General features: G+C 44.4%; 2 protein-coding genes across 54 annotated transcripts in view; one reads left to right on the top strand and one right to left on the bottom strand.

The window, feature by feature from the left end:
* The first annotated feature begins 134 nt into the window (after window positions 1–134).
* RIF1 (replication timing regulatory factor 1) lies at window positions 135–25,438 on the top strand. 4 transcript variants are annotated; one of them, XM_015869036.3, is made up of 35 exons: window positions 135–330; window positions 932–1,010; window positions 1,612–1,708; window positions 2,505–2,635; window positions 3,028–3,122; window positions 3,357–3,546; window positions 4,467–4,559; window positions 4,649–4,787; window positions 5,421–5,572; window positions 6,311–6,425; window positions 7,289–7,462; window positions 7,717–7,827; window positions 8,066–8,128; window positions 8,492–8,592; window positions 8,940–9,026; window positions 9,460–9,533; window positions 9,659–9,839; window positions 10,452–10,559; window positions 10,765–10,914; window positions 11,440–11,539; window positions 12,140–12,404; window positions 13,445–13,487; window positions 13,784–13,986; window positions 14,710–14,809; window positions 15,147–15,290; window positions 15,990–16,132; window positions 17,131–17,220; window positions 17,328–17,382; window positions 18,450–21,221; window positions 21,661–21,798; window positions 22,079–22,156; window positions 22,245–22,360; window positions 23,059–23,212; window positions 23,465–23,570; window positions 24,330–25,438. In XM_015869036.3, the coding sequence occupies exons 1-35, from the start codon at window positions 221–223 to the stop codon at window positions 24,548–24,550; spliced, it is 6,978 nt and encodes a 2,325-aa protein (XP_015724522.2). In that variant the 5' UTR covers window positions 135–220; the 3' UTR covers window positions 24,551–25,438. The 4 variants fall into 4 exon arrangements, with proteins under 4 accessions (XP_015724522.2, XP_015724523.2, XP_015724524.2 ...); XM_015869037.3 differs by lacking the exon at window positions 22,079–22,156 and having other exon boundaries at window positions 21,661–21,810; XM_015869038.3 differs by lacking the exon at window positions 22,079–22,156.
* A 403-nt stretch (window positions 25,439–25,841) lies between these two features.
* NEB (nebulin) overlaps window positions 25,842–27,077 on the bottom strand; it is a 111,522-nt gene continuing 110,286 nt past the window's right edge. For 49 of the 50 annotated variants that reach the window (XM_085552092.1, XM_085552136.1, XM_085552138.1 and 46 more), the window contains one exon: window positions 25,842–26,521. In XM_085552092.1, the coding sequence (XP_085408218.1) occupies window positions 26,348–26,521 (174 nt within the window). In that variant the 3' untranslated portion in view covers window positions 25,842–26,347. The remainder of the gene's footprint in view (window positions 26,522–27,077) is intronic. The other variant, XM_085552141.1, reaches the window with a different exon arrangement.

Below are 27,077 nucleotides of genomic sequence, written 5' to 3' on the forward strand. Positions count from 1 at the left end.
GTTAAAGCGCGCGGTTCAAGCGCGCGGCGCCACCCTTTGCACCCGGCCCGGCCTTCCGCCCCGCCCCTCCCGCGCTCCCATTGGCTGAGAGCTCTCAGCCGGCGCGCTCGCTCTGCCCGTTCCGCGCGCGCGCCATCTTGGCCCGGGAAACGGCGCGGGGCGCGCGGAGCGGGCGGCAGGCCCGGCCCAGCCCGTGCCCTGCGGTACCGTGAGCGGCACCATGAGCGGTACCATGAGCGGTACCGGGGCTCTGCGGCCGCTGCTTGAGACGCTGCAGGATCCCGCCGCGCCGGTGGGGGATCTCACGGACGCGCATCTCTCTCTGGTCAAGTGAGCGCGGGCCGCACGCGGTCTGAGGGGGGCGGCCCCAGGGAGCGCCGGGGTTGAGCGGGGGCGGCGGGGGAACGTGGGGATGGGGCTGATCTGACCCTTATGAGCTGCGGTTCAACCCTCTGAGCTGCTCTGACCCCTCTGAGCTGCGGTTCCTCCGCTCCGTGGTGGCTTTAAAGCTGGGAGCGCTTTGGGCCCCCCCGCCCTGAGGTGCTGCCCGGAGCCGAACAGAAGCCGCCTCAGGGCGGGCGGGTTTGTCGGGCTGCATCCTTATGTGGCCGTGCTCAGCATCACAGAACCCCGGAGCGCTTCCTTCCAGCCCCCATCCACGCTCTCAGGGCACCTCCAGGTATGGGCGCCCACAGCTCTCGGCAGGGCCGCGGCCTCTCCGTGTGAAGGGTTTCCCTCTCACACCCCCCCTCTTCCTCACTTTGTGTTGGTGCAGCCCCCCGTGCCGCTCAGCTTCCTGCGTTTAAACATCCCATGGGCAGTTGGGTAATTACTGTTCCCAAGCCAGCCAACGAGCTGGGTGTGAGAAGTTTAAAGTTATGCTGTCTATAACATGTATAACATTAAAGCATTGCTTGTTTTCCCCTTAAAGCCGCCTGTCTGGTGGGGATGGCAAAGAGTTCGTTGCAGGCGTCAGAAAACACTTTCCTCGGCTTAGCAAAATATTTAAGGTATGTCTTTCCCGTTGGATTTTCCATGGTTTACTTCAGTGAACAAACCCAAGGTATGTTTTGATGTTTGGGGTTGGTGGCTGAGAGTCAGATGTCAGTCTGTGGGACAGTCCAGCATTATGAGCAAAGCTTATCCACGCTGCTAGAAATTAGTGCTGAGAAGCTCAGTGAGGGGCTGCAGGTACGTGCTGTGCAGCCAAATAACATCTTCCAGAAGTGATTGTTCTATTCTGTTTGGTTGGTTAGTGTAAGGATTGTGACCACCTTTTTCCCCCTCACGTTTCTGTTGTTTTAAAGCAGTCAGGTGGTGGCACGTGAACAAACAAAGAAGTACAGAACAACTGATGCAGTGAGTACTTAGTAAGGGTGCCTAAATTGCAGAGATCAGAAACATCTGAAGCTCTGATTGCTCTAATGATCTGGTGGTGTGTGCAAACAGGAAAGCTTTCCTACGCAGTGCATTTTCCATCAAGCATTTGCCTTTTGACAGCATTCATTCAGCAGAACTGTTGGTATTAAGACAGCTGATGCTTTCCATCTATTCTTGTGAGTTGGGACACACAGATATATAAGAATAACCTTATTTTGTTTTTTTTTCCAGGCTCACATTTGTAGTGAAAATTCAGAACTCAGTAATGCAGCGTTACAGGCCTTGGGGTTCTGTGTTTTTAATTCAAAGATCACCTCTGAATTATCCGGTAAGCAAACAGATTTCAGTGCCATTGCTGGTGTGAGGTGTATCTGTACCATGGTCCTTTCTTTATTGCTTTGTTAGCATGTGCTTTAAGTTTATTGTTTGTTTTTTTTTTTTTAACTAGTTGGTAAACTGCAGTCAAATTTCATAGAGTGTGTTAGAAAGCAGGTGGAGAGACAGAGACAGGATGGAAAGTGTATGTGCGCTGACAGAAAGAGAGTGTTTGTGACCTTATGTTTCTCAGTCCTCCACTTAGCCAGGAGGGTCACATTTGTAAGAAATTAGACTTCATTAATGATGAATTTCAAAGAAATACATGTTTTTCATCTGTCTTCCTAGTAGCATGTAAGCTCTGTGTTGGTGTTGCTCTTGTATTATCAGCTTGCTGTGAGCTCAGCTCCAGCTTACACAGGTTGGAAAAGGCCTCCAAGATCATCCAGTCCAACCCTCCACCTACCACCAGTGTTTCCCCACTAAACCACATCACTCAGTACAACATGCAGATGCTTCTTAAGCCCCTCAGGGACGGAGACTCCAGTGAAGCCTTTTGTAGACCTTAATGGTTTGTTTTATACCCCAGTGCAGCAGTGGAGTTGACTTTGCACTAAATTGATGTATTCACTTGAAATCCCACAAGTCCTGAATAACTCGGTATTGAACCTTCAGTTCTAGATCTTTAAGGCGTTCAGTCACACTCAGTCTGGCTGTAGATGTACTTGTTCTAGTAATGTTAAATGAGCAGAGTGACCTGAAGCTTGCCAAGAAGTATGTGAGCAATGAGTGTTGTGTTCTGCTTTCAGCATCTGAGGTGGAAGATTTGCTTTCCACGTTGAACAGCGTCGCCTTGAAGACTTCAGACAAAAACACTCGCACTCGAGCACTTTGGGTGATCTCCAAGCAGACGTTTCCTTCAGAAATTATCAAAAAGGAGGTAGGTCTCTGAATGGTTTTGTAGCTCCATTTTGAGGGAGAGGAGACTGGCAATCTCTGGGCTGATGTCTGCTCAGTAGCTTTTGAATCTGATGGGAAATGTAGGCCTGAGCTCTTGGAAGAATTGAAAGGGTTTTCTGAAGGAGGGGAAAGAGCTGATAAATTCTTGCTGCTTTTGAGGCTGAAGCTGTGGTGTTGGTGCTTCTGTGTGACACCAGCAAAGCAGCATGGCAGAGAAATGTTATGAATGCTCCTGCTTGGTTGGAGCTCTGATCTTACAACCAGAGCTGTCGTGATCCAGGCACAGAGCTCTATAATGGGAAATGGAGCTGTGTGATCCCATTAGCTCATTAAGTACTTATATTTTCATACTGAGGTCTCTTGTTTCCTCAGGTGTCCAGTCTTATTTCTACGCTGGAAACCATACTTACTAAAGGAGATGTACAGTCTATGATCGTGGAGTATGAAGCACTGAATGTTGTTATACGGTAAGTGTGGGGCCTGTTGTGCCCTTCTTACATTATGTTCCTATGTTTCCCATGTGGTTGGGAAGTTCTTGGCCATTGAATGGGTTTATGCTTAAAAATGTCTTTCCTTGTTGCTTAGAAACATGAGAGCACTGATTATTCCCAAAGCATGAAAGCAAGTTGAACTGGAACATTAATTGGTTAAGGCTACCTTTGGGTATGTGAGCTGTATGTCTGTTTGCTTTCTGATTTCAGCTTAATAGAGCAAGCTCCAGCCCAGATGGGAGAAGAGGCTGTGAGGTGGGCAAAGCTGATCATCCCTCTGGTCGTCCATTCAGCTCACAAAGTGCAGTTACGAGGTGCCACTGCTCTGGAGATAGGCATGCCACTGCTGCTTCAGAAACAGCAGGAGGTGGCAGCTGTAACTGAGCACCTAATGACCACGGTAAGTGGAAATGCTGTGCCTTTTGTCTAGAGAAAACAGCAGTGATCAGGGGTTGGGGGTCTGTCTTGTAGTCTAGAGAGCTGCTTTTTGCTCCCATTGCGTGTTGGCAGCAACTTCACGATGACAACAGTTCTGACAGAAAGACAAGGTTAGCACACAACCACCAAAAACCATATCTGACAGTTCTCATTGAGGAAAATATTTAAAAACCTGTCTGGACAGCATTAGTGTGTAAGTAGTATCATTGCAGCCTTCCAGCACCTAAAAGGAATCTATAAACAGGAGGGGAGTCAACTCTTTACAAGGGTAGACAGTGTCAGGACAAGGGGAAATGGTTTTAGGTTGAAGGGGGGCAGATTTAAGTTGGGTGTCAGGGGGAAGTTCTGTACAGTGAGAGTGGTGAGGTCCTGGCACAGCTGCCCAGAGAGGCTGTGGATGCCCCGTCCATCCCTGGAGGTGTTCAAGGCCAGGTTGGATGGGGCCCTGGGCAGCCTGGGCTGGTATCAATGTGGAGGTTGGTGGCCCTGCCTGTGGTGGGGGGTTGGAGCTTCATGATCCTTGGGGTCCCTTCCAACCCAACCATGCTGCGATTCCATAATTGCATGATCTGGTTTTTCCTTATGATCATAAGCGATGCACTGCAATTTCATGCCCCTTACTTCAAGCTAAACAAGTTAGAGCGGTTACAGGTAATTAAGGATCAGTAACTGCAGCCAGCTCATCCTTTCAAGAGAGAAGGTAACCATGTGACAGCAGCATTTGACTGACTCAACAGCAAATGCTGTGTGCTGCAAAGTGATACCTTTCTGATCTAGAAATGACAGGTCGGTTGTGTCTTTGCAGGTGTCATTGCTTTGAGGACGTGGCTTTTAAAATGATTTGAATGTATTCCTTTTATAGACTTTTCTTTCTGCCTACAGAAATTGATTGCAGAACTTCAGAAATTGTTTTCTACAAAAAATGAGACGTACGTATTAAAGCTGTGGCCTCTGTTTGTCAAGTTACTCGGGAAGGTAAGCAGAAAAACAGTGATTCTGCTTCTCTGAGGAGTTCTGATTGTGTGTTTTTGACAGTGTAACAATTGGTGGCCTTCTGTTTTCAGACTCTGCATCGTAGCGGCAGCTTCATCAATTCTTTGCTGCAGCTGGAAGAACTCGGATTCCGTAGTGGCTCACCGGTGGTCAAGAAAATAGCTTTCATTGCATGGAAGAGTCTCATAGATAACTTTGCTCTAAATCCAGGTAGATTTTAAAAAAAGTTAACTTGAATTGCTTTGAGTGTACTCACTTTATGTAACTGAAGGAGTATGGATTTTCACTTGGAGGGTGGTGACGCACTGTTCACAGGTTGCCCAAGGAGGCTGTGGATGCCCCATCCCTGCAGGCATTCAAGGCCAGGCTGGATGTGGCTCTGGGCAGCCTGGGCTGCTGGTTGGTGACCCTGCACACAGCAGGGGGTTGGAGCTGGATGAGCACTGTGGGCCTTTACAACCCAGGCCATTCTGGGATTCTGTGATGGAAACACTATCTTTGGAAATGGAGAAATGGATAAAATTAGATAGCTCTGTTTGTAACACTTCAGTTGAGCCAAACTGTCAGCAGTGAAGTGGAGGTGAAAACCATGCAGATCTGATGTTGTGCTGTGTGGATTAACTGTGGGGAGGGCAGTTCTTCAGAATTCTGAAGCTGTGGAGGAAAATTCCCTTTTTGAAATCTATTGAAAATGCCTTCTAATTTCAGAGTCGTTCCAGACAACTCTCAGAGCAGTAAAATAGTCTGGGAGATGAGTGTGGTTACAAAGGATTTTAATTCTGAGAAGTGTTTTTGTCATTTAATGACATTGCTTAAAATACCTTTTTTTCCCCCTTCTTCAAGATATTTTGTGCAGTGCTAAAAGGCTGAAATTGCTGATGCAGCCCCTGAGCTCAATCCACGTGAGGACAGAGGCTTTGGCACTGACAAAGCTGGAGGTCTGGTGGTATCTGCTCATGAGGCTGGGACCTCAGCTGCCTGCTAACTTCGAACAGGTAATACAGCTGAAAATTGCCATTATTTTGCATGCTCAGCATTAATTAAGCAACTCTGCTAAGTTTGCTCCTTCTTACCGTAGCTTTTCCTGTACTTGCTTTTCCCTTTTCTAGTTCATTATTAAAATTAAACATAAGGAACCAAGGCTGCCTTGTGGGTGTATGCTATACGTGTTAATGGCATATTGTATGTGCTTGCAATTGGTTTTTCAGTTCTAAAAGATTTAGATAATGGATTTGCATGGTTAAGGGCATCTTAGTAGAAGTCTGCACTTGGTGCTCAACAGTAACAGACGTGGGCAGGTCATATGGGAGCTGGGTTGTCCTGTCACTGTGCTCTTAGGGAGTCCACCATAGGGAGGACATATGGAAAAGATGACAAAATGTTGACAGAGATGACAGGAGAATGACCCAGGTGTTTCATTACCGCTCACATTATACTGAAGAAAATGCTTCTACCAGGATTCTGAGTTTTATCAAATCAAATTCAGGTTGAAAGTAAATAAGAAATTACCTCCCCTTTTACACAGAGTCCAGATGGATCGTTTCTAGCACGAGTTTCTGTTTTCTCTATCCATTTGTGTTTTTTTTACTTAGTCTTAGGAATACCATTGTAAGCACACTGAAAACTGATGCTGTGGACAGCAGTACAGTCCGATACTCTCAGTACATGCTTTCTTTCTGGCTTATGGCTTGTTTGTCATACTCATTTCATTGGCATTTGGTATCTCTTTGCAGGTCTGCATACCGTTAATCCAGAGCACTCTAAGTGTGGATTCTTCTGCTGCACTACAAGGAACTCCCACACGTGTGCCATCCACTCCCAATTTAGCAAACCCTCCACAGAAACCAGGTATGGAAGGACAAGCCTGTTTCACCTGTATCCTTAATGCAGGAGCTGGAGGTGTTTTGTGTGACTTGTCTGTGCTTTTTTGTTTGGATTGTTACTGAGATGAGCATGCAGACATCTCCAGAGGTAATGATTTACACTGGTTAAAATTGAGGCTGTTGCAGGCAGCATCCCATGCTTACAAAATAATGCTCATCGAACTGTGTGGAGGGCCAGTCCTTCATGTCCCCAATTTGCACTCGCTTTTGCAAAGGAGCTTTGAGTTGAAGCTTTGTTTTTTGGTTATTGGTAAATGCTCCCCCTCTGTCCCAGTCTCAGTTCTGGGATGTTTTCAGTAGTATTTCTGAACAGTAACTCATTAATTGTGAATATATCAATAACTTTCTTACTGCAAGCGTGTGTAAAGTCGTACTGAGCTTTACATTAAGTGTGATGGGGAACTTCCTCTCCTCTGCATGGAAAGCCTAGCACTCAGCATATGTAATTCTAGACTGCCATAATTAGTAGCCTCAAATTCATTGTGTGGGTCTTTTTGGGCTGTGTGTGTGTGTAGTATAGTGTTTCTGATATGCTCTATAGCCACAGCTTCCCGGCAACTTCTGTTGCCAAAACCAAGTCTGGTGGCCATAGCTTTGATGCAGCTTTTGGAAGGCACATGCTTTCAAAACTCCCAGTTATTACTGTGATGTTAAATGCTTCTTGGAATAGAAGTGTCTAATGAAAATCAGACTGCTGGAGGTCCCTCCAGCCAACCCCATCTTATAACTTGTTACTGGTGTGGGATTTTGGTCTGCTGGATCTTTCCTCCCATATGCTATCGATGAAATACGAGGCAACATTTTTATTCTTAATTTCCTCCTCCTTAGGTCCTTATCCGTTTCCAAGTCCAGCCACACCAAGGATGAACTTGAATTCCAGTACTGCAGGACAGGTGGCAATTCCTTCCATTCAGCTTCTGGGAATTGAAATGCTGCTTCACTTCTTAATGGGACCAGAAGTTTTGGATTTTGCAAAGCGAAACAAACTCGTGCTTAGTTTAGGTACGTGAGTTACGTTTTTTCAGTGTACTTCTGCAGGATGTAAAATAAATCACTTTGTTGGATTAAAAAGGCATCCCTTAGCATAAAATGCTTTAAGTATTTGTAAGTGTTTGTTGTCATCCTTAATTCTGGAGGTTGTTTTTAATTGTGTGAAAAGCTTTGAGTTTGCACACTGCTGCTTTCTTTTTAAGGCTTATCTTAAAGGTAGACAGTGAAATAACAGATTTACAGACCTGGCTTTGTTCTCCTCCTAGAGCCTCTCCAGCAGCCCCTGATCAGCAGCCCATCCTTTTTCTGTAAGCACGCCAGCACGTTTATAAATGCAGTTCAGGATGGATTTATTGCAATTGGAAAAGAAGTTCCTGGTAAGAATTTAGTGGTGTGATTTTATTGCTTTTCTGCAAATAATATTGGGGAGGAAAACATAAGGAAGAAATGGTTGCTTTCTGTAAAATTCCACTGCTCACATTGCTTGACTAGAACTCAGTTCTGAAGCTTATTTCACGTCCTGCTCACATCAGTGCAGTTGTTTAACCCGATGTGTATTTAAACTTTCCTTAATGTTTTTATTGCAAAGTTAATAGGAGTCTCATTGTCTTGCAGAATCTATGCTGAATAATATCTGGAAGGACATAAATGGACATGTGAAAGCAGCTATTGAGTCAGGTAAGAAGTGTACTTTTTTTGTGTCACTGCTGGCTTTAGGAAACACTTGTTTCATTGCTGCTAAGAGTGTGTGAGTGCTAATGTGTGTTGCTTGGATGCATCCAGAACTTCACATAGCAGCTTTTTTGAACTTGCCAAAGTTGAATGTTAATAACAGGAAGGTGTAAATTAGGGATTATTTAATTGAAATGTTTGGGTTATACTGATTTTCAGAGAGACTGGTACCTGATTGTTGATCCGATATATGTTTATAAATGCACACACAATTTCTTATGGCCCTGCAGTCCATTACATTTATGCTTTAAATAATGGTTGGTGACCATTACTTTGTTCTGCTCTAACTACAAGTATGCTTTATTACAGGCAATAAGAAAGAAAAGCAAGGATCCGAAGTACTGACTATGTTGCTCCAGGCCTTAAAAAACATCGTTAGATCAAATTCACTTCCTGTGCAGAAAATACTGGTAGGTTGGGGTTGTGTTTTTACTTCTTGTCATCTGATTCCTATTTGATCCTGTGTTGTGTTTGGTGGTAGACTTTTGCATCTTTTATCAGATTAATTTATCAGAGTGGCCTCTTAAGGACCAATGTGTTTGGTCACACTGCTCTGTTCTGATGACCTGCTGCTCCTTGAGGGCTTCTTAAGATTCATCTTTCAGACTTGGCAGCAGCATTGAGCTTAGGTGTGACTGAGCAGCACCTTCTGCTGTCTTTTTTCTAAGGGGAAGTAATGTGGTGTTGCATAAAGCAGTGGTACCCTCAAAAGAAAGAGACATCATGATGTTTTCTTCTTTTCCCCTCCATATTTTAGTCCCTCATTGATATTACTGTGAAGGAATTACCTCCGAAAGTATTGGGATCTCCAGCTTATCAGATTGCTGATATGGATCTTTTAAATGTAAGTGTGGCTTCCTTCCTTGCCTGTCTTTATGGTTCAGAGGATTGGGATGTCGTGATGTGCAGAGTGCAGTATCAGATCTGTGCCTTGTACTTGTATCACAGTATGCAGTGCTTGCATGATGTTCACCTGTCCTCACATGTCATGACAAGGATGCGGTGATTAAGGGCTGCAAAGCCTGTAGCTTTTTAAAGGTGTTTAATTTGGTTGCAGTATAGTTGTACTTTCCTCATAATCCCATCTAAGCAGAAGTTTTGTCCTGCAGCATTTGCCTTCAATTTTTGCTTTGAAGTGTTAGAATTTACAGTTCTGACAACTATTCATACAGTTGTAAATCCCTGGCTTACGGAAGGTGTGTGTGCACTGAAGTGAGACAGCTGTTTAATTTGATCGATGTATTTCTTGTTTTGACATCTTCAATTCCTTTTACAAGGGAACTCCAGCTTTGTTCTTAGTTCAGCTGCCTTTCCATAACAACCTCTTGGAGTGGTGTGTGACAGATGAGAGGTACGTGTTGTTTCTTATGTGTTTTTGTTTCAATAACGAAGTCCCTTAGAGCTGAAGACTGTCTAGAATTCTTTTCCTAACTTCAGCTGAAGAAATCTCTCACCTTTCCAACTTTCCTTCCCCAGATTCTTCATCATTCTGGAAACTCTTATGCGTTATGTTTTATCTGGACCTACATCTCCACTGGCTTTCAGTGAGTCTGTGCTGTGTGTTATTAATCAGAACGCCAAGCAGGTGGAAAACAAGGAGCATCTTTGGAGGATGTGGAGTATTGTTGTTCACCCACTGACTGACTGGATTAACCGGGTATAGTGACTTTTCTGTTCTCTTTCCCAGCACTCTCTCACACCCCAAGAAACAGCCACCACAAGCTGTGTATAAGCTGTGCTTATATTTTTTCTTGATGTGCTTTTAGGAGTTGCTTGTGGTGATCCTTAAAATCATACGAGTTGTGGTAGTATTTATGGGACTGGAATGAGCTGTGTGAGTGTGAATGTTTGCAGTCATGTCAGCAGTCCTATTCAACAGGTTCAGTACATTGCAATGTAGGAAACATTGAGCTAACCATCATACACATATGAGATGTAAAAACATTGAGAGTATCCGTCACAGGCTATGTGAGGTGTCCTTGTGTAGGTTGCTGGCATCACTGCAACAAGAATACATAGAACACGCATTTTCCATACTCTCTTTTCCTTTAATTAAGGGGTTATTCTGGTATTTCTTTAAAGTACTTTTTGCCTGTTTAAATAGTAAAATCAACATGAGCTCCGAAAGAATGGAGGAGTAGCTGATTTAAAAGCACACTTGGCTGTTTAGCTCGTGCAACTTCCATGTTCCAAACAAATGCCTTCAGAACAACGTAATTTGTCATTGAAGTTTTGTACTTTGCTTCACCAGTGTATTATCTCATTGCAGACTAATGAAGTAAACCAAGGTGATGCGCTGGAGCACAACTTCAATGCTGTTTACAATGCTCTGTTGCTACCAGTGTCCCATATCTTCCCTGTTGAGGAATTTCCACAGGTAACTGTCAGTACTAATGCTGATCAGAAGCAGCGTGGGTCATAATAAACCTGTGAAGTGCAGCTCATCTCAGAGCGGAGCTGCTTGTGCATACATAAGACCACTGCTTTGAGATTGAAGCTCAAGTTTTGATAGCAGAACACTTAAAGCAAGTCTTGATGCTCAGAAGTTGATACTTACAGACTTTCTCTTTTTGTTCATAAAGCCAACTATGAAATCCTTGCTGCGTGCTTGGTCAGACCTGTACAGAGCATTTGCTCGCTGTGCTGCTTTGGTTGCAACAGCAGAAGAAAACCTGTGCTGTGAAGAACTGTGTGCCAAAATAATATCTGGGCTAGAAGGTGAAACTCCAGTAGTGAGTATAAACCAGTGATACTGAACTATAGAAGTGCTTCAGCAAATGTTTGAAGTGACAGGCTTGTGCAAGAATCTGTTACGAAATTTAATGGAGTAATTGCTGTAATTTGAGGTGTTTTGTGTCTGGCTTAAAGCTTCCTGGACATAGTTCTTTCAGTGAAAATCTTGCTGCTATGCTGCAGTGACTTTACTGAAGATCAGGCTGAGTCCAGTGGCTGAATGTAAGCACACTGAGGTTTGGTAGCATGTTCTGCCTTAATATCGACCTGTATACCTTACAGCTGCCTGTTACTGTTTCTCTTCCTTAGATGATATGTATGCTTATGTATTGTACAGAGTGGGCAGTCTGAATCTTAAGTCTGTTCTAAAATACATTTATGCAAACTGATCTCACCTGACAATGCACAACAACTTCATGCCTTCTTTTAAACCTAAAAGCTATTTAGTGTTGCTGTGCCCAGCACTGTTTTTCTGCCCTTGTAGCTTGTCTGGGCTTTGCTGACAACTTCTGTTCCCTCCTCAGATGTCTGCAATGCTGGATGGTCTCACCCACGTTGTGGCAGTTATGGTGGACTGCATCAACTTTGCACCCTATGGTATTAAATATCAGCCAAAAAAAAGATGTAAGTAAATACTTGAATCCTGAGGTTTTCCATTGATTTCTTTCAGTTTTGGTTAAAAATTAGTTAATATAGGTAGAAGTGGTGATTGTAGGGTGTCAGTAGTCGGTGTACACCTTGCATCTTAGCTAAGGAATTGACAAAAAAACTCTAAAGAAATGATTTCCAAAAGGAATTAATTCAGTGTAAAACTCGATGTTTATCATACGTTCTCTGCCCTAGCTGAATGTCTTATAGTAATAGGACATAATGTTGGGCTGCTGGAAAATTTAAATGCTTTAATGGGGAATATTGGTGAGCAAAAACATGATGGCAACTTCACTCTGAATGAGAATGAAAGCTCCCCTCCCCCTCACCTGGATTTACACCTACCAGCTCTGGTGAGGCTGCTCTCTTCTGCAAGGAAGAGTTTAAGATGCTTAAAAACAGTCACTGGGGTGAGAGCTGAGTCTGTAATAGTGGGATAAAGTTACGCACTGGGAAGTGTATGTTTCCTATTAGATCTGGTTCAAAACTTTCTATGTAGAAAGGAAGTTAAGATGTGTTTTGTTGTGACGTGTGTTGGTTGTATAGGAAAATACTTATATTTCTTTCTAATGTTAGCTCCACAGACACCTACTGACTGGTCTAAGAAGAAAAGGGAGCCCCTTGGGAAGCTCTCTTCCCTGTTCAAGCTCCTGGTGATGTTACTGGACTCCTTCCATGCTCTCAGTTCTGAAGAAAGCTGCCCAGAACCGCTGGTCTCTGTTGGTCATTCAGTTCTTGCTGTTCTTCACAACATCATCAGCCACGTTTCGTTGCCTTCAGTGATTGGGACCATGTTTGCAGTTTTGTCAAAACCTCTGGCAGTGTTTTATGAAAAATCCAAGTGAGTATTTAATAAACGGTTGGAAAACTGAGCTCAGTGCATTGCTGCATAGCAGTGAAATACCGAGTAGTCTGTAGCACACTGTGTATTTAAATGTGGCTCAGGGTTTTTCAGAGCTTTAGTGCCAGGCTGATGCTATGACAGGAAAAGCTTTCAGCTTCAAAGTTTGACGGCTTTCAGGGCCCTTTCTACTTGAATCAAAACTAGTTGCAGTGCAGTAGAATCGTGTAGGTGTTTAAGCTTAGAGAAGAAATGTGTTTGCTGTGTGCTCGTTTTCTTTGGTTTTTTGTTTCGTTATTGGCTTTTCTTCTTTTAATCCTTTGTGGCTTTTCTTCCTAGGATAGGATGGGATTTAGCATGGGTTTGGTGGGCTGCCAGGGGATGGATTCTGGTCTGTAGTTGATACAGGGTGTCAAGACTTTGTTCAGGATAAGGAGGTGAATGGAGAACAGCTTCCAGCCTCTTGGGAAGAGGGAGGGTAGGGGGCAACATGCTTCTGGTCAGCCTGTAAATGTTGCTGTTAACTGGCATTTGAAGCAGGGCTGCTACTGCTGTAGTCTAAAATCTGAGTCCCTGTCTGCAAGAATCCATTTGCTCCTCTGTGAGGTTGGACTGAACACCATCTGTCCATCTCCCATCTCATCTGCCCTGCTTCAAGTGTCATCTTTTGTACGGTTACTCATTAAATAGGAGAAATGAGCACTGCATGTATTTTTTGGAGGGAAGGCACATGCAAATACAGATGTGGGAGCCTCCTCAACATCAACAAAAAAACCCATAAAAAATAAACCCAACACTTGTAATTATTGTTAATCTTTCCATTAGTTCTTCTTGAAGTTAACGTCCACCAGTGAAAGCTCAGTGATAAACTTCCTTTAAATACTTAGTTCAGGAAACTTAAGAATAGTGCAGGGGGTTTGTTTCACAGCTTTACTTCATGGAGTTGTGTATCAAAACCATTGTGCAGTGCTTGAGAGTCTTCGTTTAACCTCTGGGATAAATGAGTGCAAAATATTTCATACCTTTTTTTGTTTTGGCAGGCTTGCTGATGTACCTAAACCATACAGTAATCTGAACAGCAAGGTGAGTTTGGTGGAGAGGTAGTTGGGGTTGGGGAGCTGTGAGGGCTGGGTGAGGTTTTCCTGTTCATCCCGGATTCTGAACAAAATCATAGTGGAGGTAGAGATTTAATTTCTGAACAGTAACTGAGACAAGGAAGCTATAGTGAGACATGTTCTGTGGTGTGGTTTCTAAACTGGTTTATTCGGGCTGTTGTTGCCTGTTGTCTGTCTTAAATCGCATGTTTTAAATAGAGAATATGTGCAATATTTGAATGAAAGCCTAAAACATACATACATATTACTTCTTCCCTTCCTCAGCTTGAAAAACTCCTGGCTGAGATTATCCTGTGTTTACAGTCCCACTGCACGGGCTGCTATGATAGTGAGCTGCTGGAGCAGCTTTCTCCATTGCTCTGTGTGATATTTCAGCATAAGAGCAAACAGATACGCAAGCAGTGCGCCAACTTCTGGAACGCGACATTTGCTAAAGCTGCATCCTTGACCTACCCTGAAGAATTAAAGTAAGATACATTTCTCTTGCTGTATACATTGTGTGGGACTTGTTCTGGAACAAAGTATATGAAGGTCACTGCAGCATTAAGCAGGTCTTCTCTGTGTGTAAGGGCTACGCTTAGTGAAGGACACGATTGAGGAAAGAAAACATAGCTAGTATGTTGCTTACTTATGCAGGGTGATGTAAATATGTGGTTTCTAGAGAGCTTGGAAGAGTGTTGAAGAAATCATAGGATGGCCTGGGTTGCAAAGGCCCACAGTACTCATCCAGCTCCAACCCCCTGCTGTGTGCAGGGTCACCAACCAGCAGCCCAGGCTGCCCAGAGCCACATCCAGCCTGGCCTTGAATGCCTGCAGGGATGGGGCATCCACAGCCTCCTTGGGCAACCTGTGAACAGTGCGTCACCACCCTCTGGGGGAAAAACTTCCTCCTAAGATCCAACCTAAACCTCCCTGTCTTAGTTTAAAACCATCCCCCCCTCGTCCTATCACCATCCACCCTTGTAAACAGCAAATCTCCCTCTTGTTTATATGCCCCGTAATCTTTCTGTAGACTCATTTAACTTACTTCTACATCCATGAGCTGTAATACTTTCAAGAAAGATCTCAGGTTACGTACCATGTGTTAGCATCATTCTGGGTGTAATTCACATTCTGCCTGTACTGTCAGCTGGGGTACCTGCTGGTATTACTGCATGCTTCTCATAAGCCCGAATTGTTTTGTTGAGCAGACCTGTGTTAAGTCAAGCCAAACAGAAAATGCCACTCTTGCTGCCTGGTTTTGAAAGCATTGAGATAGCTGATGAACAAAGCGGCCCATTTTCTGAGGAGGTAAATATTTTGTTGACTCCTGTTGGTATTTAATTGTAACATCCTGGGAATTACATATACTGCAAGGGTCGGTTCTGATTTTTAGTCAGATTGGCTTGCAGTTACTTCGTGTCTGGGATGATAAACAATGCTGTATAAGCACAGAAGGCTGACCTGCCTCACCTAATGCATTTTAAATCTGAGATTCTATGAGCTTGTTCAAAATAATGACATATTTTTTAATGTTCTCTACATAATTTAGATGAAAATGAACGTGATCAGCTGTAGTAACAAATACATCACATTTGTGCTTGAAGTTGCTTCGTACAATGTATTCACTGTGCTTTTATTTGAATAGGCAGAAAACTCCCAATGGGATGCAAAGCTGAGTGGGATGGAAGTGAACTTGGGTCAGAAACGAGATTCTTTATTGGCCCAGACAAGCGAACTAAAAAATGAAATAAAAGATGAGCCTGATAATGTGCCAGTCACATCTGCCAAGGTGAGGTGTTTTCTGATAAGTGTGACAATCAAAATCTGTTATTCTGTTGGAAATTCAGAGCTAGAATTAATAAATTATTTGGATTTTCTTGTGAACTGACCTGTAGAGCACACTTTGTTAGTTAGTTTGTTTGAATTCCCTGGTAAGTTTACAGATTGAGTTTTAAAGAGGGATAGTGGAAGTCTGCCTAATGGATCGCAGAGTCATAGAATGGCTTAGGTTGTGGGGGACTGGCATTTGTTTTTGCATGATGCTGATGCAGAGGGAACAAGTGCTTCAAGCAGCATTACAGCCATGCATAGCACTGCTGTGACTTAACTGATTTTTCTGCTTAACCGTATATTCAGTGATTAAACCAGCTCCTGATAGATTAAGGTGGCAGGAATCATGCTCGAACAGGCAGAGCTTTTGCATTCCTTCCTGCATCTGCAGTTGACAGCTCTCAAAATAGGTAAATATGCCTGATAACAAGGAAGGATGCTGGCTTATTTTTTGGCATCCTTAAGTCATGTCCAGGACTTCTTTCAATGCAGTCTGCATCTGCTGAGGGATGTGTGCTGATTCAGTGTGCTGAGAGAACTGTGCTTATCTGAAAGCTGTTTCATTCTGGATGGCTCCACCTGAGCTATGAAGCAGTTCTCCATTCCACTACTTTGTTTCTAATCCAGGTGTTGTTTGTTTTTTGTAATCCTTCTGTAGTTGAAATTGGAGTTTTCAGCTTCAAAGCCTAAAAGTGACGTACTTCTGGAAGAGGAGAGATCTGTTGATTTTGTGTTCATTCCCCCAGAACCAAAAGCAAGGATATTGACAGAACATCAGAAAGAAGTGCTTAGGTCAAAGAGGTTTGTCATTCATTTAAACTTAATGTGAAACGTTGTATTAGATATGTCAAATAGACATAACTTCAGTTCCTGTATTTCAGATTACTGTGTGTAATTATCTCCTTGCCTTCTTTTCAAGTTAAAACATTTAGAGCTAACAAAGTTCCTTGCTTTGCTGTCTTAAAGCAATCGAGTTATTCTCTGTTCCACATTTCCTACTTGGATTAAATATGCTTTATTGTCTGTTACTTGGAGGTACATTTGTACCTCACAACTCTGCAACATGATTTAAGCTGATGTTGTTCTTACTTGTGGAATTAAAAGGGTCTTCTCACCTGACCTGCAGGGAGGACTCTTAGCTTTGAAAGAGATCTTTTATGTCAGCAGTATATCAGAAATCAGGGTATTCCAAAAACTCATCTTAGTAAGAAGGGAATCTTAGAATTATCTTCTTTTTCACTTCAAGAAAGTAACAGTAGGATCTTCAGGCAGGTGTTCACTAGAAGAGTACAAGCAAACGTTGCATGCAGCTGTGTTCTACAGGAACACAGTTGGGTTACATAGTCAGCTTGTGATGATGAGTTCTTTGCTGAGTGGGATCTTGCCCACAGCTCTTTAGCCACACACACACACGCATAAGCATGGTTGGAACTGAATTTGGTGCGGGTGCAAATTCTAGTTCTCAATTCAGGGGATAAATGGTGACCCACATCCGCTTTGTTTCTTTTTCTAGTTGGACTGTGAGGTTGCCGTGGCAGATAGCAATACTGTGTCTTTTCTTTTCCAGAGTGTGGAGTGGAATGTGTGCTTACAGAGTCTCCTGATACTCGGTACATGCTGCATTGCTTCTTTTACAGCAATCCATACTGTAATGCATGTTGCTGTTTGAGTAGTCTTAAGAGTTTAGAAGTCAACTTCATAACGAGAACTTGCTGTCTTGTGATACATCATACTACCCACTCTCATCCAATGTATTTTTTTTTAATATTCCAACTTAATCATATCTGCTTTTCTTTCAGAATTGGTATTCCTGCTATGTACAACAGTTTAGACTCATCACAAGATACTACCTTATTTTCCCAGTATACTCAGAGCCAAGAAGATTCTTTGTAAGTAAGGGGGCCCAGTATAGGCATTAAAGGGGTCCCCTTTCTTTCTTTCTTTCTGTTTTTTTTTTTTTTTTGAGCACTTCTAATTAAATTAACTTTTATTTTAGGGAAAGGTCATCTCTAATAGAAAAAGCAAAAGAAGATATCAATAACGATCCTCAGGTAATTTCTCAATGTCTAATGGGAGTTATAAGATATCAGAATTATAACCGTGTTAATAATACTTTCTTTGTAATTGTAGCTCAGGTAATGGCAAAATTCCTTGATTGCTGTCTTTGATTAATCAGTACGTTTTAGAATCCTTTGGAAAGCCAAAAAAAAACTCAATAACAAAACGTACCCAAGGTGTATTTGCTGGCAGGAGTGGTTTCATTTTCCATATTCTTTAACCTGTAAGAATCTCATGAATACGTTGTTTCTTGGGCTTCTTATTCATTCATTTCTGCATAGTTAGGGTACAGGCTTACCTAACTATGGCATACGCTCATAGCTCTTGAGATTTGTCTCATTCCCATCAACAGGTTCCAGTCTGATACCATTCACAATGTTCTTTCTGCTGTGTTCTACTTCACATAACAAAGGGTCCATAACTGAACACTTAAACTTAATTTTAAGGCACAAGGATTTGTGTGATTGGTTTAATGAGGGTGTATTTAAGTTGTTTTGTTACAGAGCTACAGGCATGTGGGGCTTACAGGGAACTAACAGAAAGCTGCAGCACAGACTGAGCTGTGACTTACTGTAGTGCTGTTCTGCAAGTCTAAAGCTAGGAAACTCTTGCTGACCTGTTGTTTCTGTAACCTTTCCTGCCAGCAGGTGTAGTTTGAATATTTCATCTTCTCCTGTAATTCTTCTCAGACTTAGAAAAGTCTTCCTGTTGATACCTATATTGCTTTGGTGACTGTGCATTTAAACAGTTGAGCTGTGCTTCCTTATTCCGAGCTGCTTCAGTTGAAGCTGCAAGGGCTCAAGGGAGATTAAATAGTAAATTTTATGAGGGAGAAAAGTGTTTTGTGAGGGGAAAATGACAAGTGTTTCATTCTGCTTTTGAGGCCTCCAGCACAAGAGGGGCATGGAGCTGCTAGGATAGGTCTGCAGCAGGGCCAGATGGGCTGCAGGGCTCTGCCAGCATCAGCCTGCTGTGGCTCTACTGGGGGCACATCATAAGGTAATCTGAAGAACTATTTTTTATACAGTAGCAAAACCAGAATTTGCTGTTTTTGGAACAGGGAGAAAATGAAAAGAGCGAAAGCTGTATTGCTGATTCAAATGGAATCACGGGGGACTGCAAACCGGAGGATGAGGAAGAGAAGTTTGCTGATCACCTAGAGATGAGCTCAGTTTTAAACAGTGAAGGAGAGTCGCAAAGGGATGATGGAACTGGAATCATTGAAGAGGAGTCATCGGTTGGAGAGGGATTAGAAAAAAGTGGTACAGAAACGGCTTCGAAGGAATCCTTAGCAGGGAATGAAAACACTTCAGCTCTCAGTAGCAGTTCTGCTTCAAGCGATGTGATCTCTGGAACACCACAGCCTGCCAGCCGACGGCAGTCTTTTATTACATTGGAGAAGTTTGACAGTTCAGAGAGCCGGCCCTTCAGCCCCTCAGCATTAAATAGTGCATCAGAGACGTCTCGAAGTGCTCCTACGCCAGATAAACAGGGAGATGTAAACATGCGCAAGACTGGTCATAAGGCAGGAAAGTCTGGGGAAGAGAATAAAAAGTCTTCACAAGCTGAGCAGATTTCTGCTGCAAAACGAAGGCTGACACGCAGGCAGAGTAAAATGGAGCAGCAAGGAAATCAACAGTCCAAGTTGTCAGCTCACTCAGAAGAAGAAAAAAGTGCACGAGAGTCTTTTGGTTCCAATAGCGTGGAAAATAATCCTGACTCGTCTTGCTCAGTGGAAGACACGGAGCGTATTCTCACTGCTCAGCCCCAGCCTGTCAGCTCTGCAGAACCAGAAATCAAAGAAGCTGAGGGTGTAGTAGCAGAAATAGAAAAGGTCCGGGCGTTTGAGGTGGATTCTAAAGAAAATACACCCCCGAAGATGGCTGTGCCCTCTGAGCAGGTAACGGGTGATGGCAGTCAGGGCACACATACATCTCTTAGCCAGAAAATACTGAGACGTTCTTCGAGACGACGGTCAGAAAGTGCAGAAATGGCAGCAGGCAGTCAGGATAAGGAAGATGGCTACCAAAAGAAAGACAAACGTAAAGAAGATGAAAGAGCTCTGCAAAAGAAGGTGCCCCAGACTAAAGAGGATGCAGCCCAGAAGCAGAAAGTGGTTTGTGGGAAAGCCTCAGAATATGCGAGGAAAAAAGAAAGCGGCCTGTCTGAGAGAAGTGCTGCAGAGGAGATGGGCTCAAAGGAGCCTCCTGCTCCAAAGGGAGCTGGTGAGGAAGCAAACAGAAGTGCTAGGAAGTCAGAAGATGCATTGAAGAGCAACACAGAAAGTCAGGACTGTAGCTCAGGTACAGTAGGTGAGAAGAAAAGGGAACGGCCACGATACCACACCAGGAGGAGCTCACAAGGATTGCTTTCCAGCATAGAAAATGCAGAGGCTGATGGCTCTGAGACCAAGAAGGAAAATTCAAAGAAAAGATCTGGAAAAGCAAAACATAAAAATGATTCTCTTGAAGGTAAACGGAGGGATGTGCAGCCAGAAAGCCAAAGCCAGGAGGTGTCTTCTCAAGTAGATGAAAGTAAGAATCTGTTGGGGGTGAATGAAAGTGAACTAAGCAGTGAAGTCAGCACAGATGCGGCGCTGATGTCTGCACCACCTGATGTGGAAAGTCAAATGCTGCTTGCAGGTGCTGGAGAAGCTGAGGGGCCTGCAAGCTCAGAGGCTTCACCCAACACACAGAGTGTGAATGTGGAAGAAAGCAAAGCTGGTATGTTGGCAGAATCTGTCAGTGACCCGCATGTGTCTGATGGAGTTTTGAAAGGAGAGGAAAATAAATGTGTTGAAAAGCAAAGTTCTGTGGAACAGCATTTGGATGTTCAGCCTGAGAACGTACAAGGAGCAAACACTTCAGGGAGTGACCTCTCCTCTTTGCAAATGCAGCACTGCCAGCACAAGAGAAGCAAAAGGGTGAGAAAAGCAAAGAGCTGCAACTGCTGCTTGAAAAGGGTGAAGCAGCAAACATCACTCGGCGAGTCACAAAATGAGGATCCTCGTGAGCTGGTGGAGCCTCAGACCACACCAGTTCAGACAGCTGTCAGTGCAGCAGAGGTGTCCAGCAGCTCAAACCTGGAGGAGAGCTTGTCCATCGCACCTTGTGCCATGAGCACACCGCTGCCTCCTGCTGAGGAATCCAGTCTGTTCAGCGTGGAAGGGGAAGGAACGTGTGACGATAATCTGCAGGGAAATTCTGGTGTTGTGGAGGAAGAGGCAGAGAATCCAGCACATGCAGCAGGTGAACTTGGTGATCTTGGAGAGGAAATAAAAGTGAAAGAAGTTGATGAGAGCGACGGAGCTGAGCAGTGTGTGTCTGTGTCTGAGTGTGCTTCAGGTGAGCCCAGTGACAGCTCTGTGGCTGGAGGGGATCAGAGTGAAGAAAAGGCAGCTGTAGAAAAGGGAGAAGAAAGCTGGCATGGGGAAATGGAGGAGATCCCTGAGGTGTTGGCTGATGGTAGCAAACCTGAGGCAAAGCAGATGGATGAGCTAGAAGGCAATCAGGACAGCATGGAGGAGAAAGCTGAGAGCGCTATGGAGGACGTTTGTGTTACTCCAGATAATGAGATGAGGGAGGAAGTTCTGGAAGCTGAAATTACAGTGCCTGAGAACGAGGCTGTAGGCAACGAAGATGTAGTAGAAAATAAGAGTGCGGATTCACCTCAGAAGCCAGAAGGTCTGGATTCTTTCAGTTCGGTTAATGAGAGCCCCAGCGGTGTGCAGGCGCGCTGCACGTGGTCTCCTTCAGCTTCTCCATCCACCAGCATTTTGAAGAGAGGTGTAAAAAGGCACCAAGAGGACGATTCCTTGTCGCCTGCCAATAAGGTATTGTGCAGTTTGTTTGTTCCGTTCATAAGGCCATAGTAACGGTGCCTGTAGTGCAGTGAGTGCCACACACATCCAGTTAGCCACTTAATTTTTTCATTGGTAACTGAAGGTAAAGACCTGTAGATATTGTAATGCACAGACATCAGTGGGGTTGTATTGCTGGGAGCTTGGGAGGTTTGTTTTCAGAGCAGCCCCAATGGCTGCTCTGCCTGCAGGAGTTGCAGTGGGACAAATGCCACTGCCAAATTAGGATCTTACCAGTGGGTTTTTAGGAAGCACAGAATGTTTCCTTCAGCAGAAGCCATTTTAATTGTGGCTTCAGTCGTGGGCTGGATGGTGTTCAGGGATTTCAGTGACTTCATCCATTTCAGAGTTCTTTTCTCTCCAGCAGACTGTAGTGGTTCATGCTGTAACAACTGCTTCTCTCTGACAACAGATCCGTCGGGTCTCTTTTGCAAACCCCATTTATCAAGAAGGACTGGCTGATGACATAGACAGGAAAAGTCCTGTCATTAGATCCCATTCTTCACCGTCTTCACGAAGTCTTAAAATCTTATCTAATATTCAGACCAAGGTAACTTTTCAGGTATTTTTTGCATGTTGTAAGTCTTCAGTTCCTCGGAGTGATTTATCCTGTATGTCTGTATAGCCTGTAAGATGCCCTGTAATATGCCTGTAGTTCCTTGCAAAGGGGAGAAAATGGATCAGTTTAAGAAATAGCTGTTAACTGGTTTATTCTGTGGCTCGTTCTGTCGCTCTGCAGGCCAACATGCTCTAATCCAGGCAGCTAAAAAGTTAAAATAAGTTGAATTCTTACAATCCTGAGAGATTTTTTTTCCTCTTTTTCTATCCAGCATGTTACCACTCCAACCAAAGGATTTCTGTCCCCAGGATCTCGTAACCCTAAATTTAAGAGCTCAAAGAAGTGTTTAGTAAGAAGTGCTTTGGTTCACGTTTCTTACTCTTTCTCGTATTCAGTCATGTGATCATTAATCTAATAATTTTTCTGTGTTATTTCAGATGACAGAAATGGTGAAGGAGTCACTGCCTGCCCCTACGGAATGCGTGTATCCAGCCTTGGTTGGCTGTAAGGCACCCGTTGATGTGATTTTACCTCAGATCACATCAAATATATGGTAAGTGCCCCGTTGCTTTGGAAGACGTGATTTTAATGGAAGCAGAGTCCTTAGTGGATCTTAACGGTGACCAAGAAGTGCTGAATTGTGGACGTCTTCTGCAAAACCATATCCCTGCTTCTCCTCCCAGCAGCCTTGGGATGACTCAGGTGGGCTGTTGGTGAAGCTGTGAAAGGTTTGCACCAAACTTACATGGGGTGAAAGACAGAGCAGATGGACATAATGGTCTGTTAGAAAGTGGTCAGAGCTTCCAGTGTATGGAAGGGGTTGGCTGATGGTCCTGCCATCCCAGTATTGCTTTGGGGTGCTGCAGGCACTGTGGGATTTCTGGGTCAGGTCTGCATTGCAGCCGTACAAACACCAGGAGCTCAGCTGGGGTGTCTTCAGATCTGAATCTGGATGACAGAATACAAACTTGTAGCGGGAACTGCCCTGAATGGCCTTTTCCTGCTGTGTTCTGCTTCTCTTCCTACTAAGGTTTAACAGGCCTTCAGAATACCACCGCTACCTGATGGGTTTGAGGTACGCTGCAAGAAGCTGTGCTTCTGCAAGCAGCAAAATGTCATTTGCATTTTGTTTTTCGTTATTTATATGAATGTAAATTGACGTTCATGTAAGAGCTTGTCCTGCTGTACCACACCAAGGAGGACGGAGGTGAATCTTAGCATCATTAATTGACCAGCTTTTCTCTGCTGCAGTTCCAGAGGTCTGGGGCAGCTCATTCGAGCGAAGAACATAAAGACGGTGGGAGATCTCAGTACTCTGACAGCATCAGAAATCAAAACTCTCCCCATCCGTTCTCCTAAGGTTTCCAATGTTAAAAGAGCTCTCAGAGGATATCACGAGCAACAGGTAAAGCTTCACCCTGGTTCCCAGAAGCCAGCAGTAACCTCATGAACTACTAACAAACACTTGTCATGAGTAATTTTCTTAATAGTGAAAGCACTTTAATCTGTGATTCTGTGATATCTGCCCAAGGCAGGCATTTGGGGTGCAGTGTTTGGACACTCATAGTGGCAATGACTGCATTTGTTGTATGGTTAAAGCGCATCCTGCTGTGTAGCTGAACGTGCCTCGTCTTTGTTCTCTCTGAAAAATCCTCAGGTAAAATCTCGAGGGTGTGAAGAAATCGGAGCGCTCGAAGATGTGGAGAAAGCAGTGAACAGCACAGAGGATAAATCTCCTGTGGATGAGGAAAAACTTGCAACAGGTAACTCTTGTCTGCGTGTTGCTTGGGGTCTGGCTGTCACTGCTTGCATTCTTTGCTAATGGAGCACTCGATTTCTTTGGGAAACCTGCTACGTGGTCTGAAGGGATGAGTTGAGTTAATCACATCCTGACACCCTGCAGTAATGGAGACACCCTGAAGCTCTGTGTTCAGCAGGACTTGGAGTTCTTTGCTTTGCAGGTTTCAGCCCGTGCTCCTCCAGAGCTGTTGGGTGCTGCAGGTCTGGGTGTGCTCAGGAGCTGCACAGTGAACTGTAGGGCTGAGGTGCCTGCAGGTGTTCTGGCCATTTCCCAGGGTACCCAGTTTGGATTTTGGGGCCTGGGATTATTTTACATGGATTCTGGGGTTTGGCATTATGATTCAAGCAGAGGAATCTGGTTTTCCTATAAGGCGCTTGAGGCATTTGGTTGACAGAGAATGGAGAACTCAGGAATGACTCCAGTGTGTGACTTAAAGTGACCGTTGTTGGGACAACACATCTGGAAGGGCGCTGGCAGCATGTGAATAACAATGAGTATTTTGATGGCTGTCCTTATTTTTATTGCCTGTGCTGAAATACAATGCAGATCCCTATAAAGAAGGGGCAGCGTTTAGTTCTTAGGGGTGCCTTTATCAGAAGCTCTCTGATACTCTGTAGACTGTTTCAATGTGTTGTTTAACACCACCCAAACTGCAGCATCCCACTGACAGGGTCCTGCTCTGGCTGAACCCCCTGACCACCTGCCCTTCCTCCCTTTGCAGATCTGGGTGAGCCCATTGCCCTGAGCAGCAGCAGCCCTCCCCCTGCAGATCTGCTGAGCCAGCTGGATGCGCTCGCTGCTCAGCTCACCTCCGAAGATCTGCGCAGCTACCCCGGCAGCCGCCTGTTTGAGATGCAGGAGAAGCTCGCCAGCATGACAGACTGCATCATGAGAACCCTGCGGGCCCGATGGAGGTCACCGCCCCACGACAGCGCTGAGTAGTTGCTTAGAGCTCCTGAGTAAGGAGGGTTTTGTTACAAGTTTTTCCACTGAGCGTAGTTTTCTGACCGGTGAGTTTATCCTGGAGCTGCACGTTTTGTACTATAGAAGGTTTTTAACCCCTGTATGATCAAAATGTATCATGTTTTACTCCCCCCTTTGGTTTCTTTTTAACTGGTAGGATTGTTTATTCCCCATTAGAGAGATTTCTATGCCGTTGCTATGCATATCTCTTTCAGGTAGTGAAAGAAAACTTGATCAAGTTGTGCAATAGCAAAGAAGCCAAACTAACAGAGTAGTTAAGTAAGTTATTTTTCTCAGCTCCAAGTGTTCTTACTGCTGTAAACTCTGTGTGCTGAGGGGCGGCTCGCTCAGCTCTGTGCTCGTGCTGCCCGTGTCTGCTTCCTTCAGAGCTGCTGGAACCCTTCAGCACTTCTGTGCTGAGACAGGTGAGCTCTGCTCAGCTCAATGCTGACAGCGGGGCAGCATCGGTCTGCGTGGGTGTTGTTCTCAGGTCACACTAAAGCTGATGACAAAAGCAACGTTGTGAGGGAGAGACTTTGCAGAACTTGTTGGCCATTTCCTGTGTTCTAACAGCTTTGTTTGCAGCAGCTCTCCCGTGGTGGAGAAAACCCTTTTCCCTTTGTGGAAATAAATGGATTTGACGTGGGTTCTTTGTATATTATGTATAGGCTTGTGATTGCAAATGTTGGTTAATAATTTATGGTTTTTAATTGCACGGAATGCACTGCTGCTTCTCAGAGACCTTCAGAGTTCTTCGTATTTTTACCCCTGAAAACTACTTTGTATATATTGGACATTTATGGAAAGGAATCCTTCCAGGTTTTAGAACCACAACATGTGCAAATAAAACAGCAACTAGTTCCCCAAGTTGTTAATGTCGATCTTTAAGCTTAAATGGAACAAGCTGCTCCCAAATGGTTCATCCCTTCCTCAGAGCTGCTTTGGAATCTCCAGGTCAGGAGGAGGTTTGCAAGGCCATCAGCGCTGCCCAAGGCTGGGGTGAAGGGCAGCAAAAACCGGGGAGTATCTGAGCAGCAGGATCCCATTCATGCCCTATGTGTGTGGCTCAGAAATTGAAGAGTGTAACTTACATTCTAGCTTTGCTATTCTGAATCCCCTGTGAGAAGTGTTTTCCTTGCTGGCTGTGTACATCACAACAAGCTGTGGGTTAAAGCTGCACATCCTGGATCTGCTCTCTTTCAGAATGAGGCAGGATTGTTGTAAGACAGATTCCCCCCCTCTTCAGAGTGAAGTAAAGCTTCAGACATGCTGCGGAAACAGGAGCTTTATTTAGTCACTAATTTACAGGTAACAACTTTTGACCCCAGAGCAGTTGCACGAAAAACACCTGCATAAAGAGCTCAGCAAGCAGACAGAAGAGGCTTTTGCTTTGTGAGATTTCCCCTTCTTTTTTACCACCTCCCCTCCAGATAAACTTTGGGTTGAGATCCTAAGCTCACATGGAAAACAAATAATAGGTTTGTTGAAATGGTTCAGAACAGCCCACAGAGATTCTCCTTATGGGAGAATGAATGAAGTCAGGGTTGGTAGTCAAGACTCTCCAGTACAGGATCGAAAGCTTTGGCATCGTTTAAAACATTTTGATGGTATTGGATACGTAAATACTATAAATGAAGACAGGCCATTTCAGAAAGGTGTTGGGTTTGTAGGGCACTACCAATTGCTGTGGAAGATGATGTGGTGCTTTGGCGTTAGGAAGTTCTGCTGATGGTGGGAGGTGGCTGTGCCTGGGGAAGGCACCGCTCTGTTCCTGGCTCACACGGCCTCCACGTAGTTGGCTGGCAGCATGCCTGTCTTGCCCGTTCTCTGCACGGTCCCATACATCCAGCCTTCATCAATGGCTTGCACGTTGACGATTGTGTCACCATCTTTGAAGGAAACCTCATCAGCATCGGCTGCTGTGTAGTCATACATAGCCCGGTATGTCTTCTGTTAATTGGAACAGAGGGAGAAATTAAGAGTTGTTCGTAACACTGCTGTTAGGTTTTGGTCAGAGCCAAGCTAAGTGGAGGGCAGATGAAGCTGTGACTGATGGCAGTACTGAGAAGTACCACCAGTGGTGGTAGTTTTGGCTGGGCTTTTAAATATCCTGGTTTCTGATCAAAGAATTTCATTGAAAATATTGTTTTTATAAGATATTGTTTCCTGTTTGTGTTCTTTCTTGGTTCTGGGAGGGGCAGCCAGCCCCCCACCTCGTGCCTTTGTGCCTTGATTCTTTAGCTGGACCAAACCTTGTCAGAATGTATTGGAGCACCACTGTTGAAACAATTAGCCAGCTCCGGTTGGCTCCAGGCACAGCTGCAGGGTCTGACCTACTGCATGGTGATGGGAGGGGGGCTGTGTAAATTTCAGCTCTCCAGATCAGCTAAAGGTACCATTCATGGAGCTGCTGCACCTGCAGCTGGTTTTGCAGCAAACATCAGCCTGTGGGTTTTTCTAGTCTGTCCTGGATGAATACCAGCCCTGCCCTCTGACTGCCGTGAGC

This window comes from Coturnix japonica, chromosome 7 (genome assembly GCF_054131305.1).
Source record: "Coturnix japonica strain WE chromosome 7, WE-NBRP24, whole genome shotgun sequence".
Classification (NCBI taxonomy): domain Eukaryota; kingdom Metazoa; phylum Chordata; class Aves; order Galliformes; family Phasianidae; genus Coturnix; species Coturnix japonica.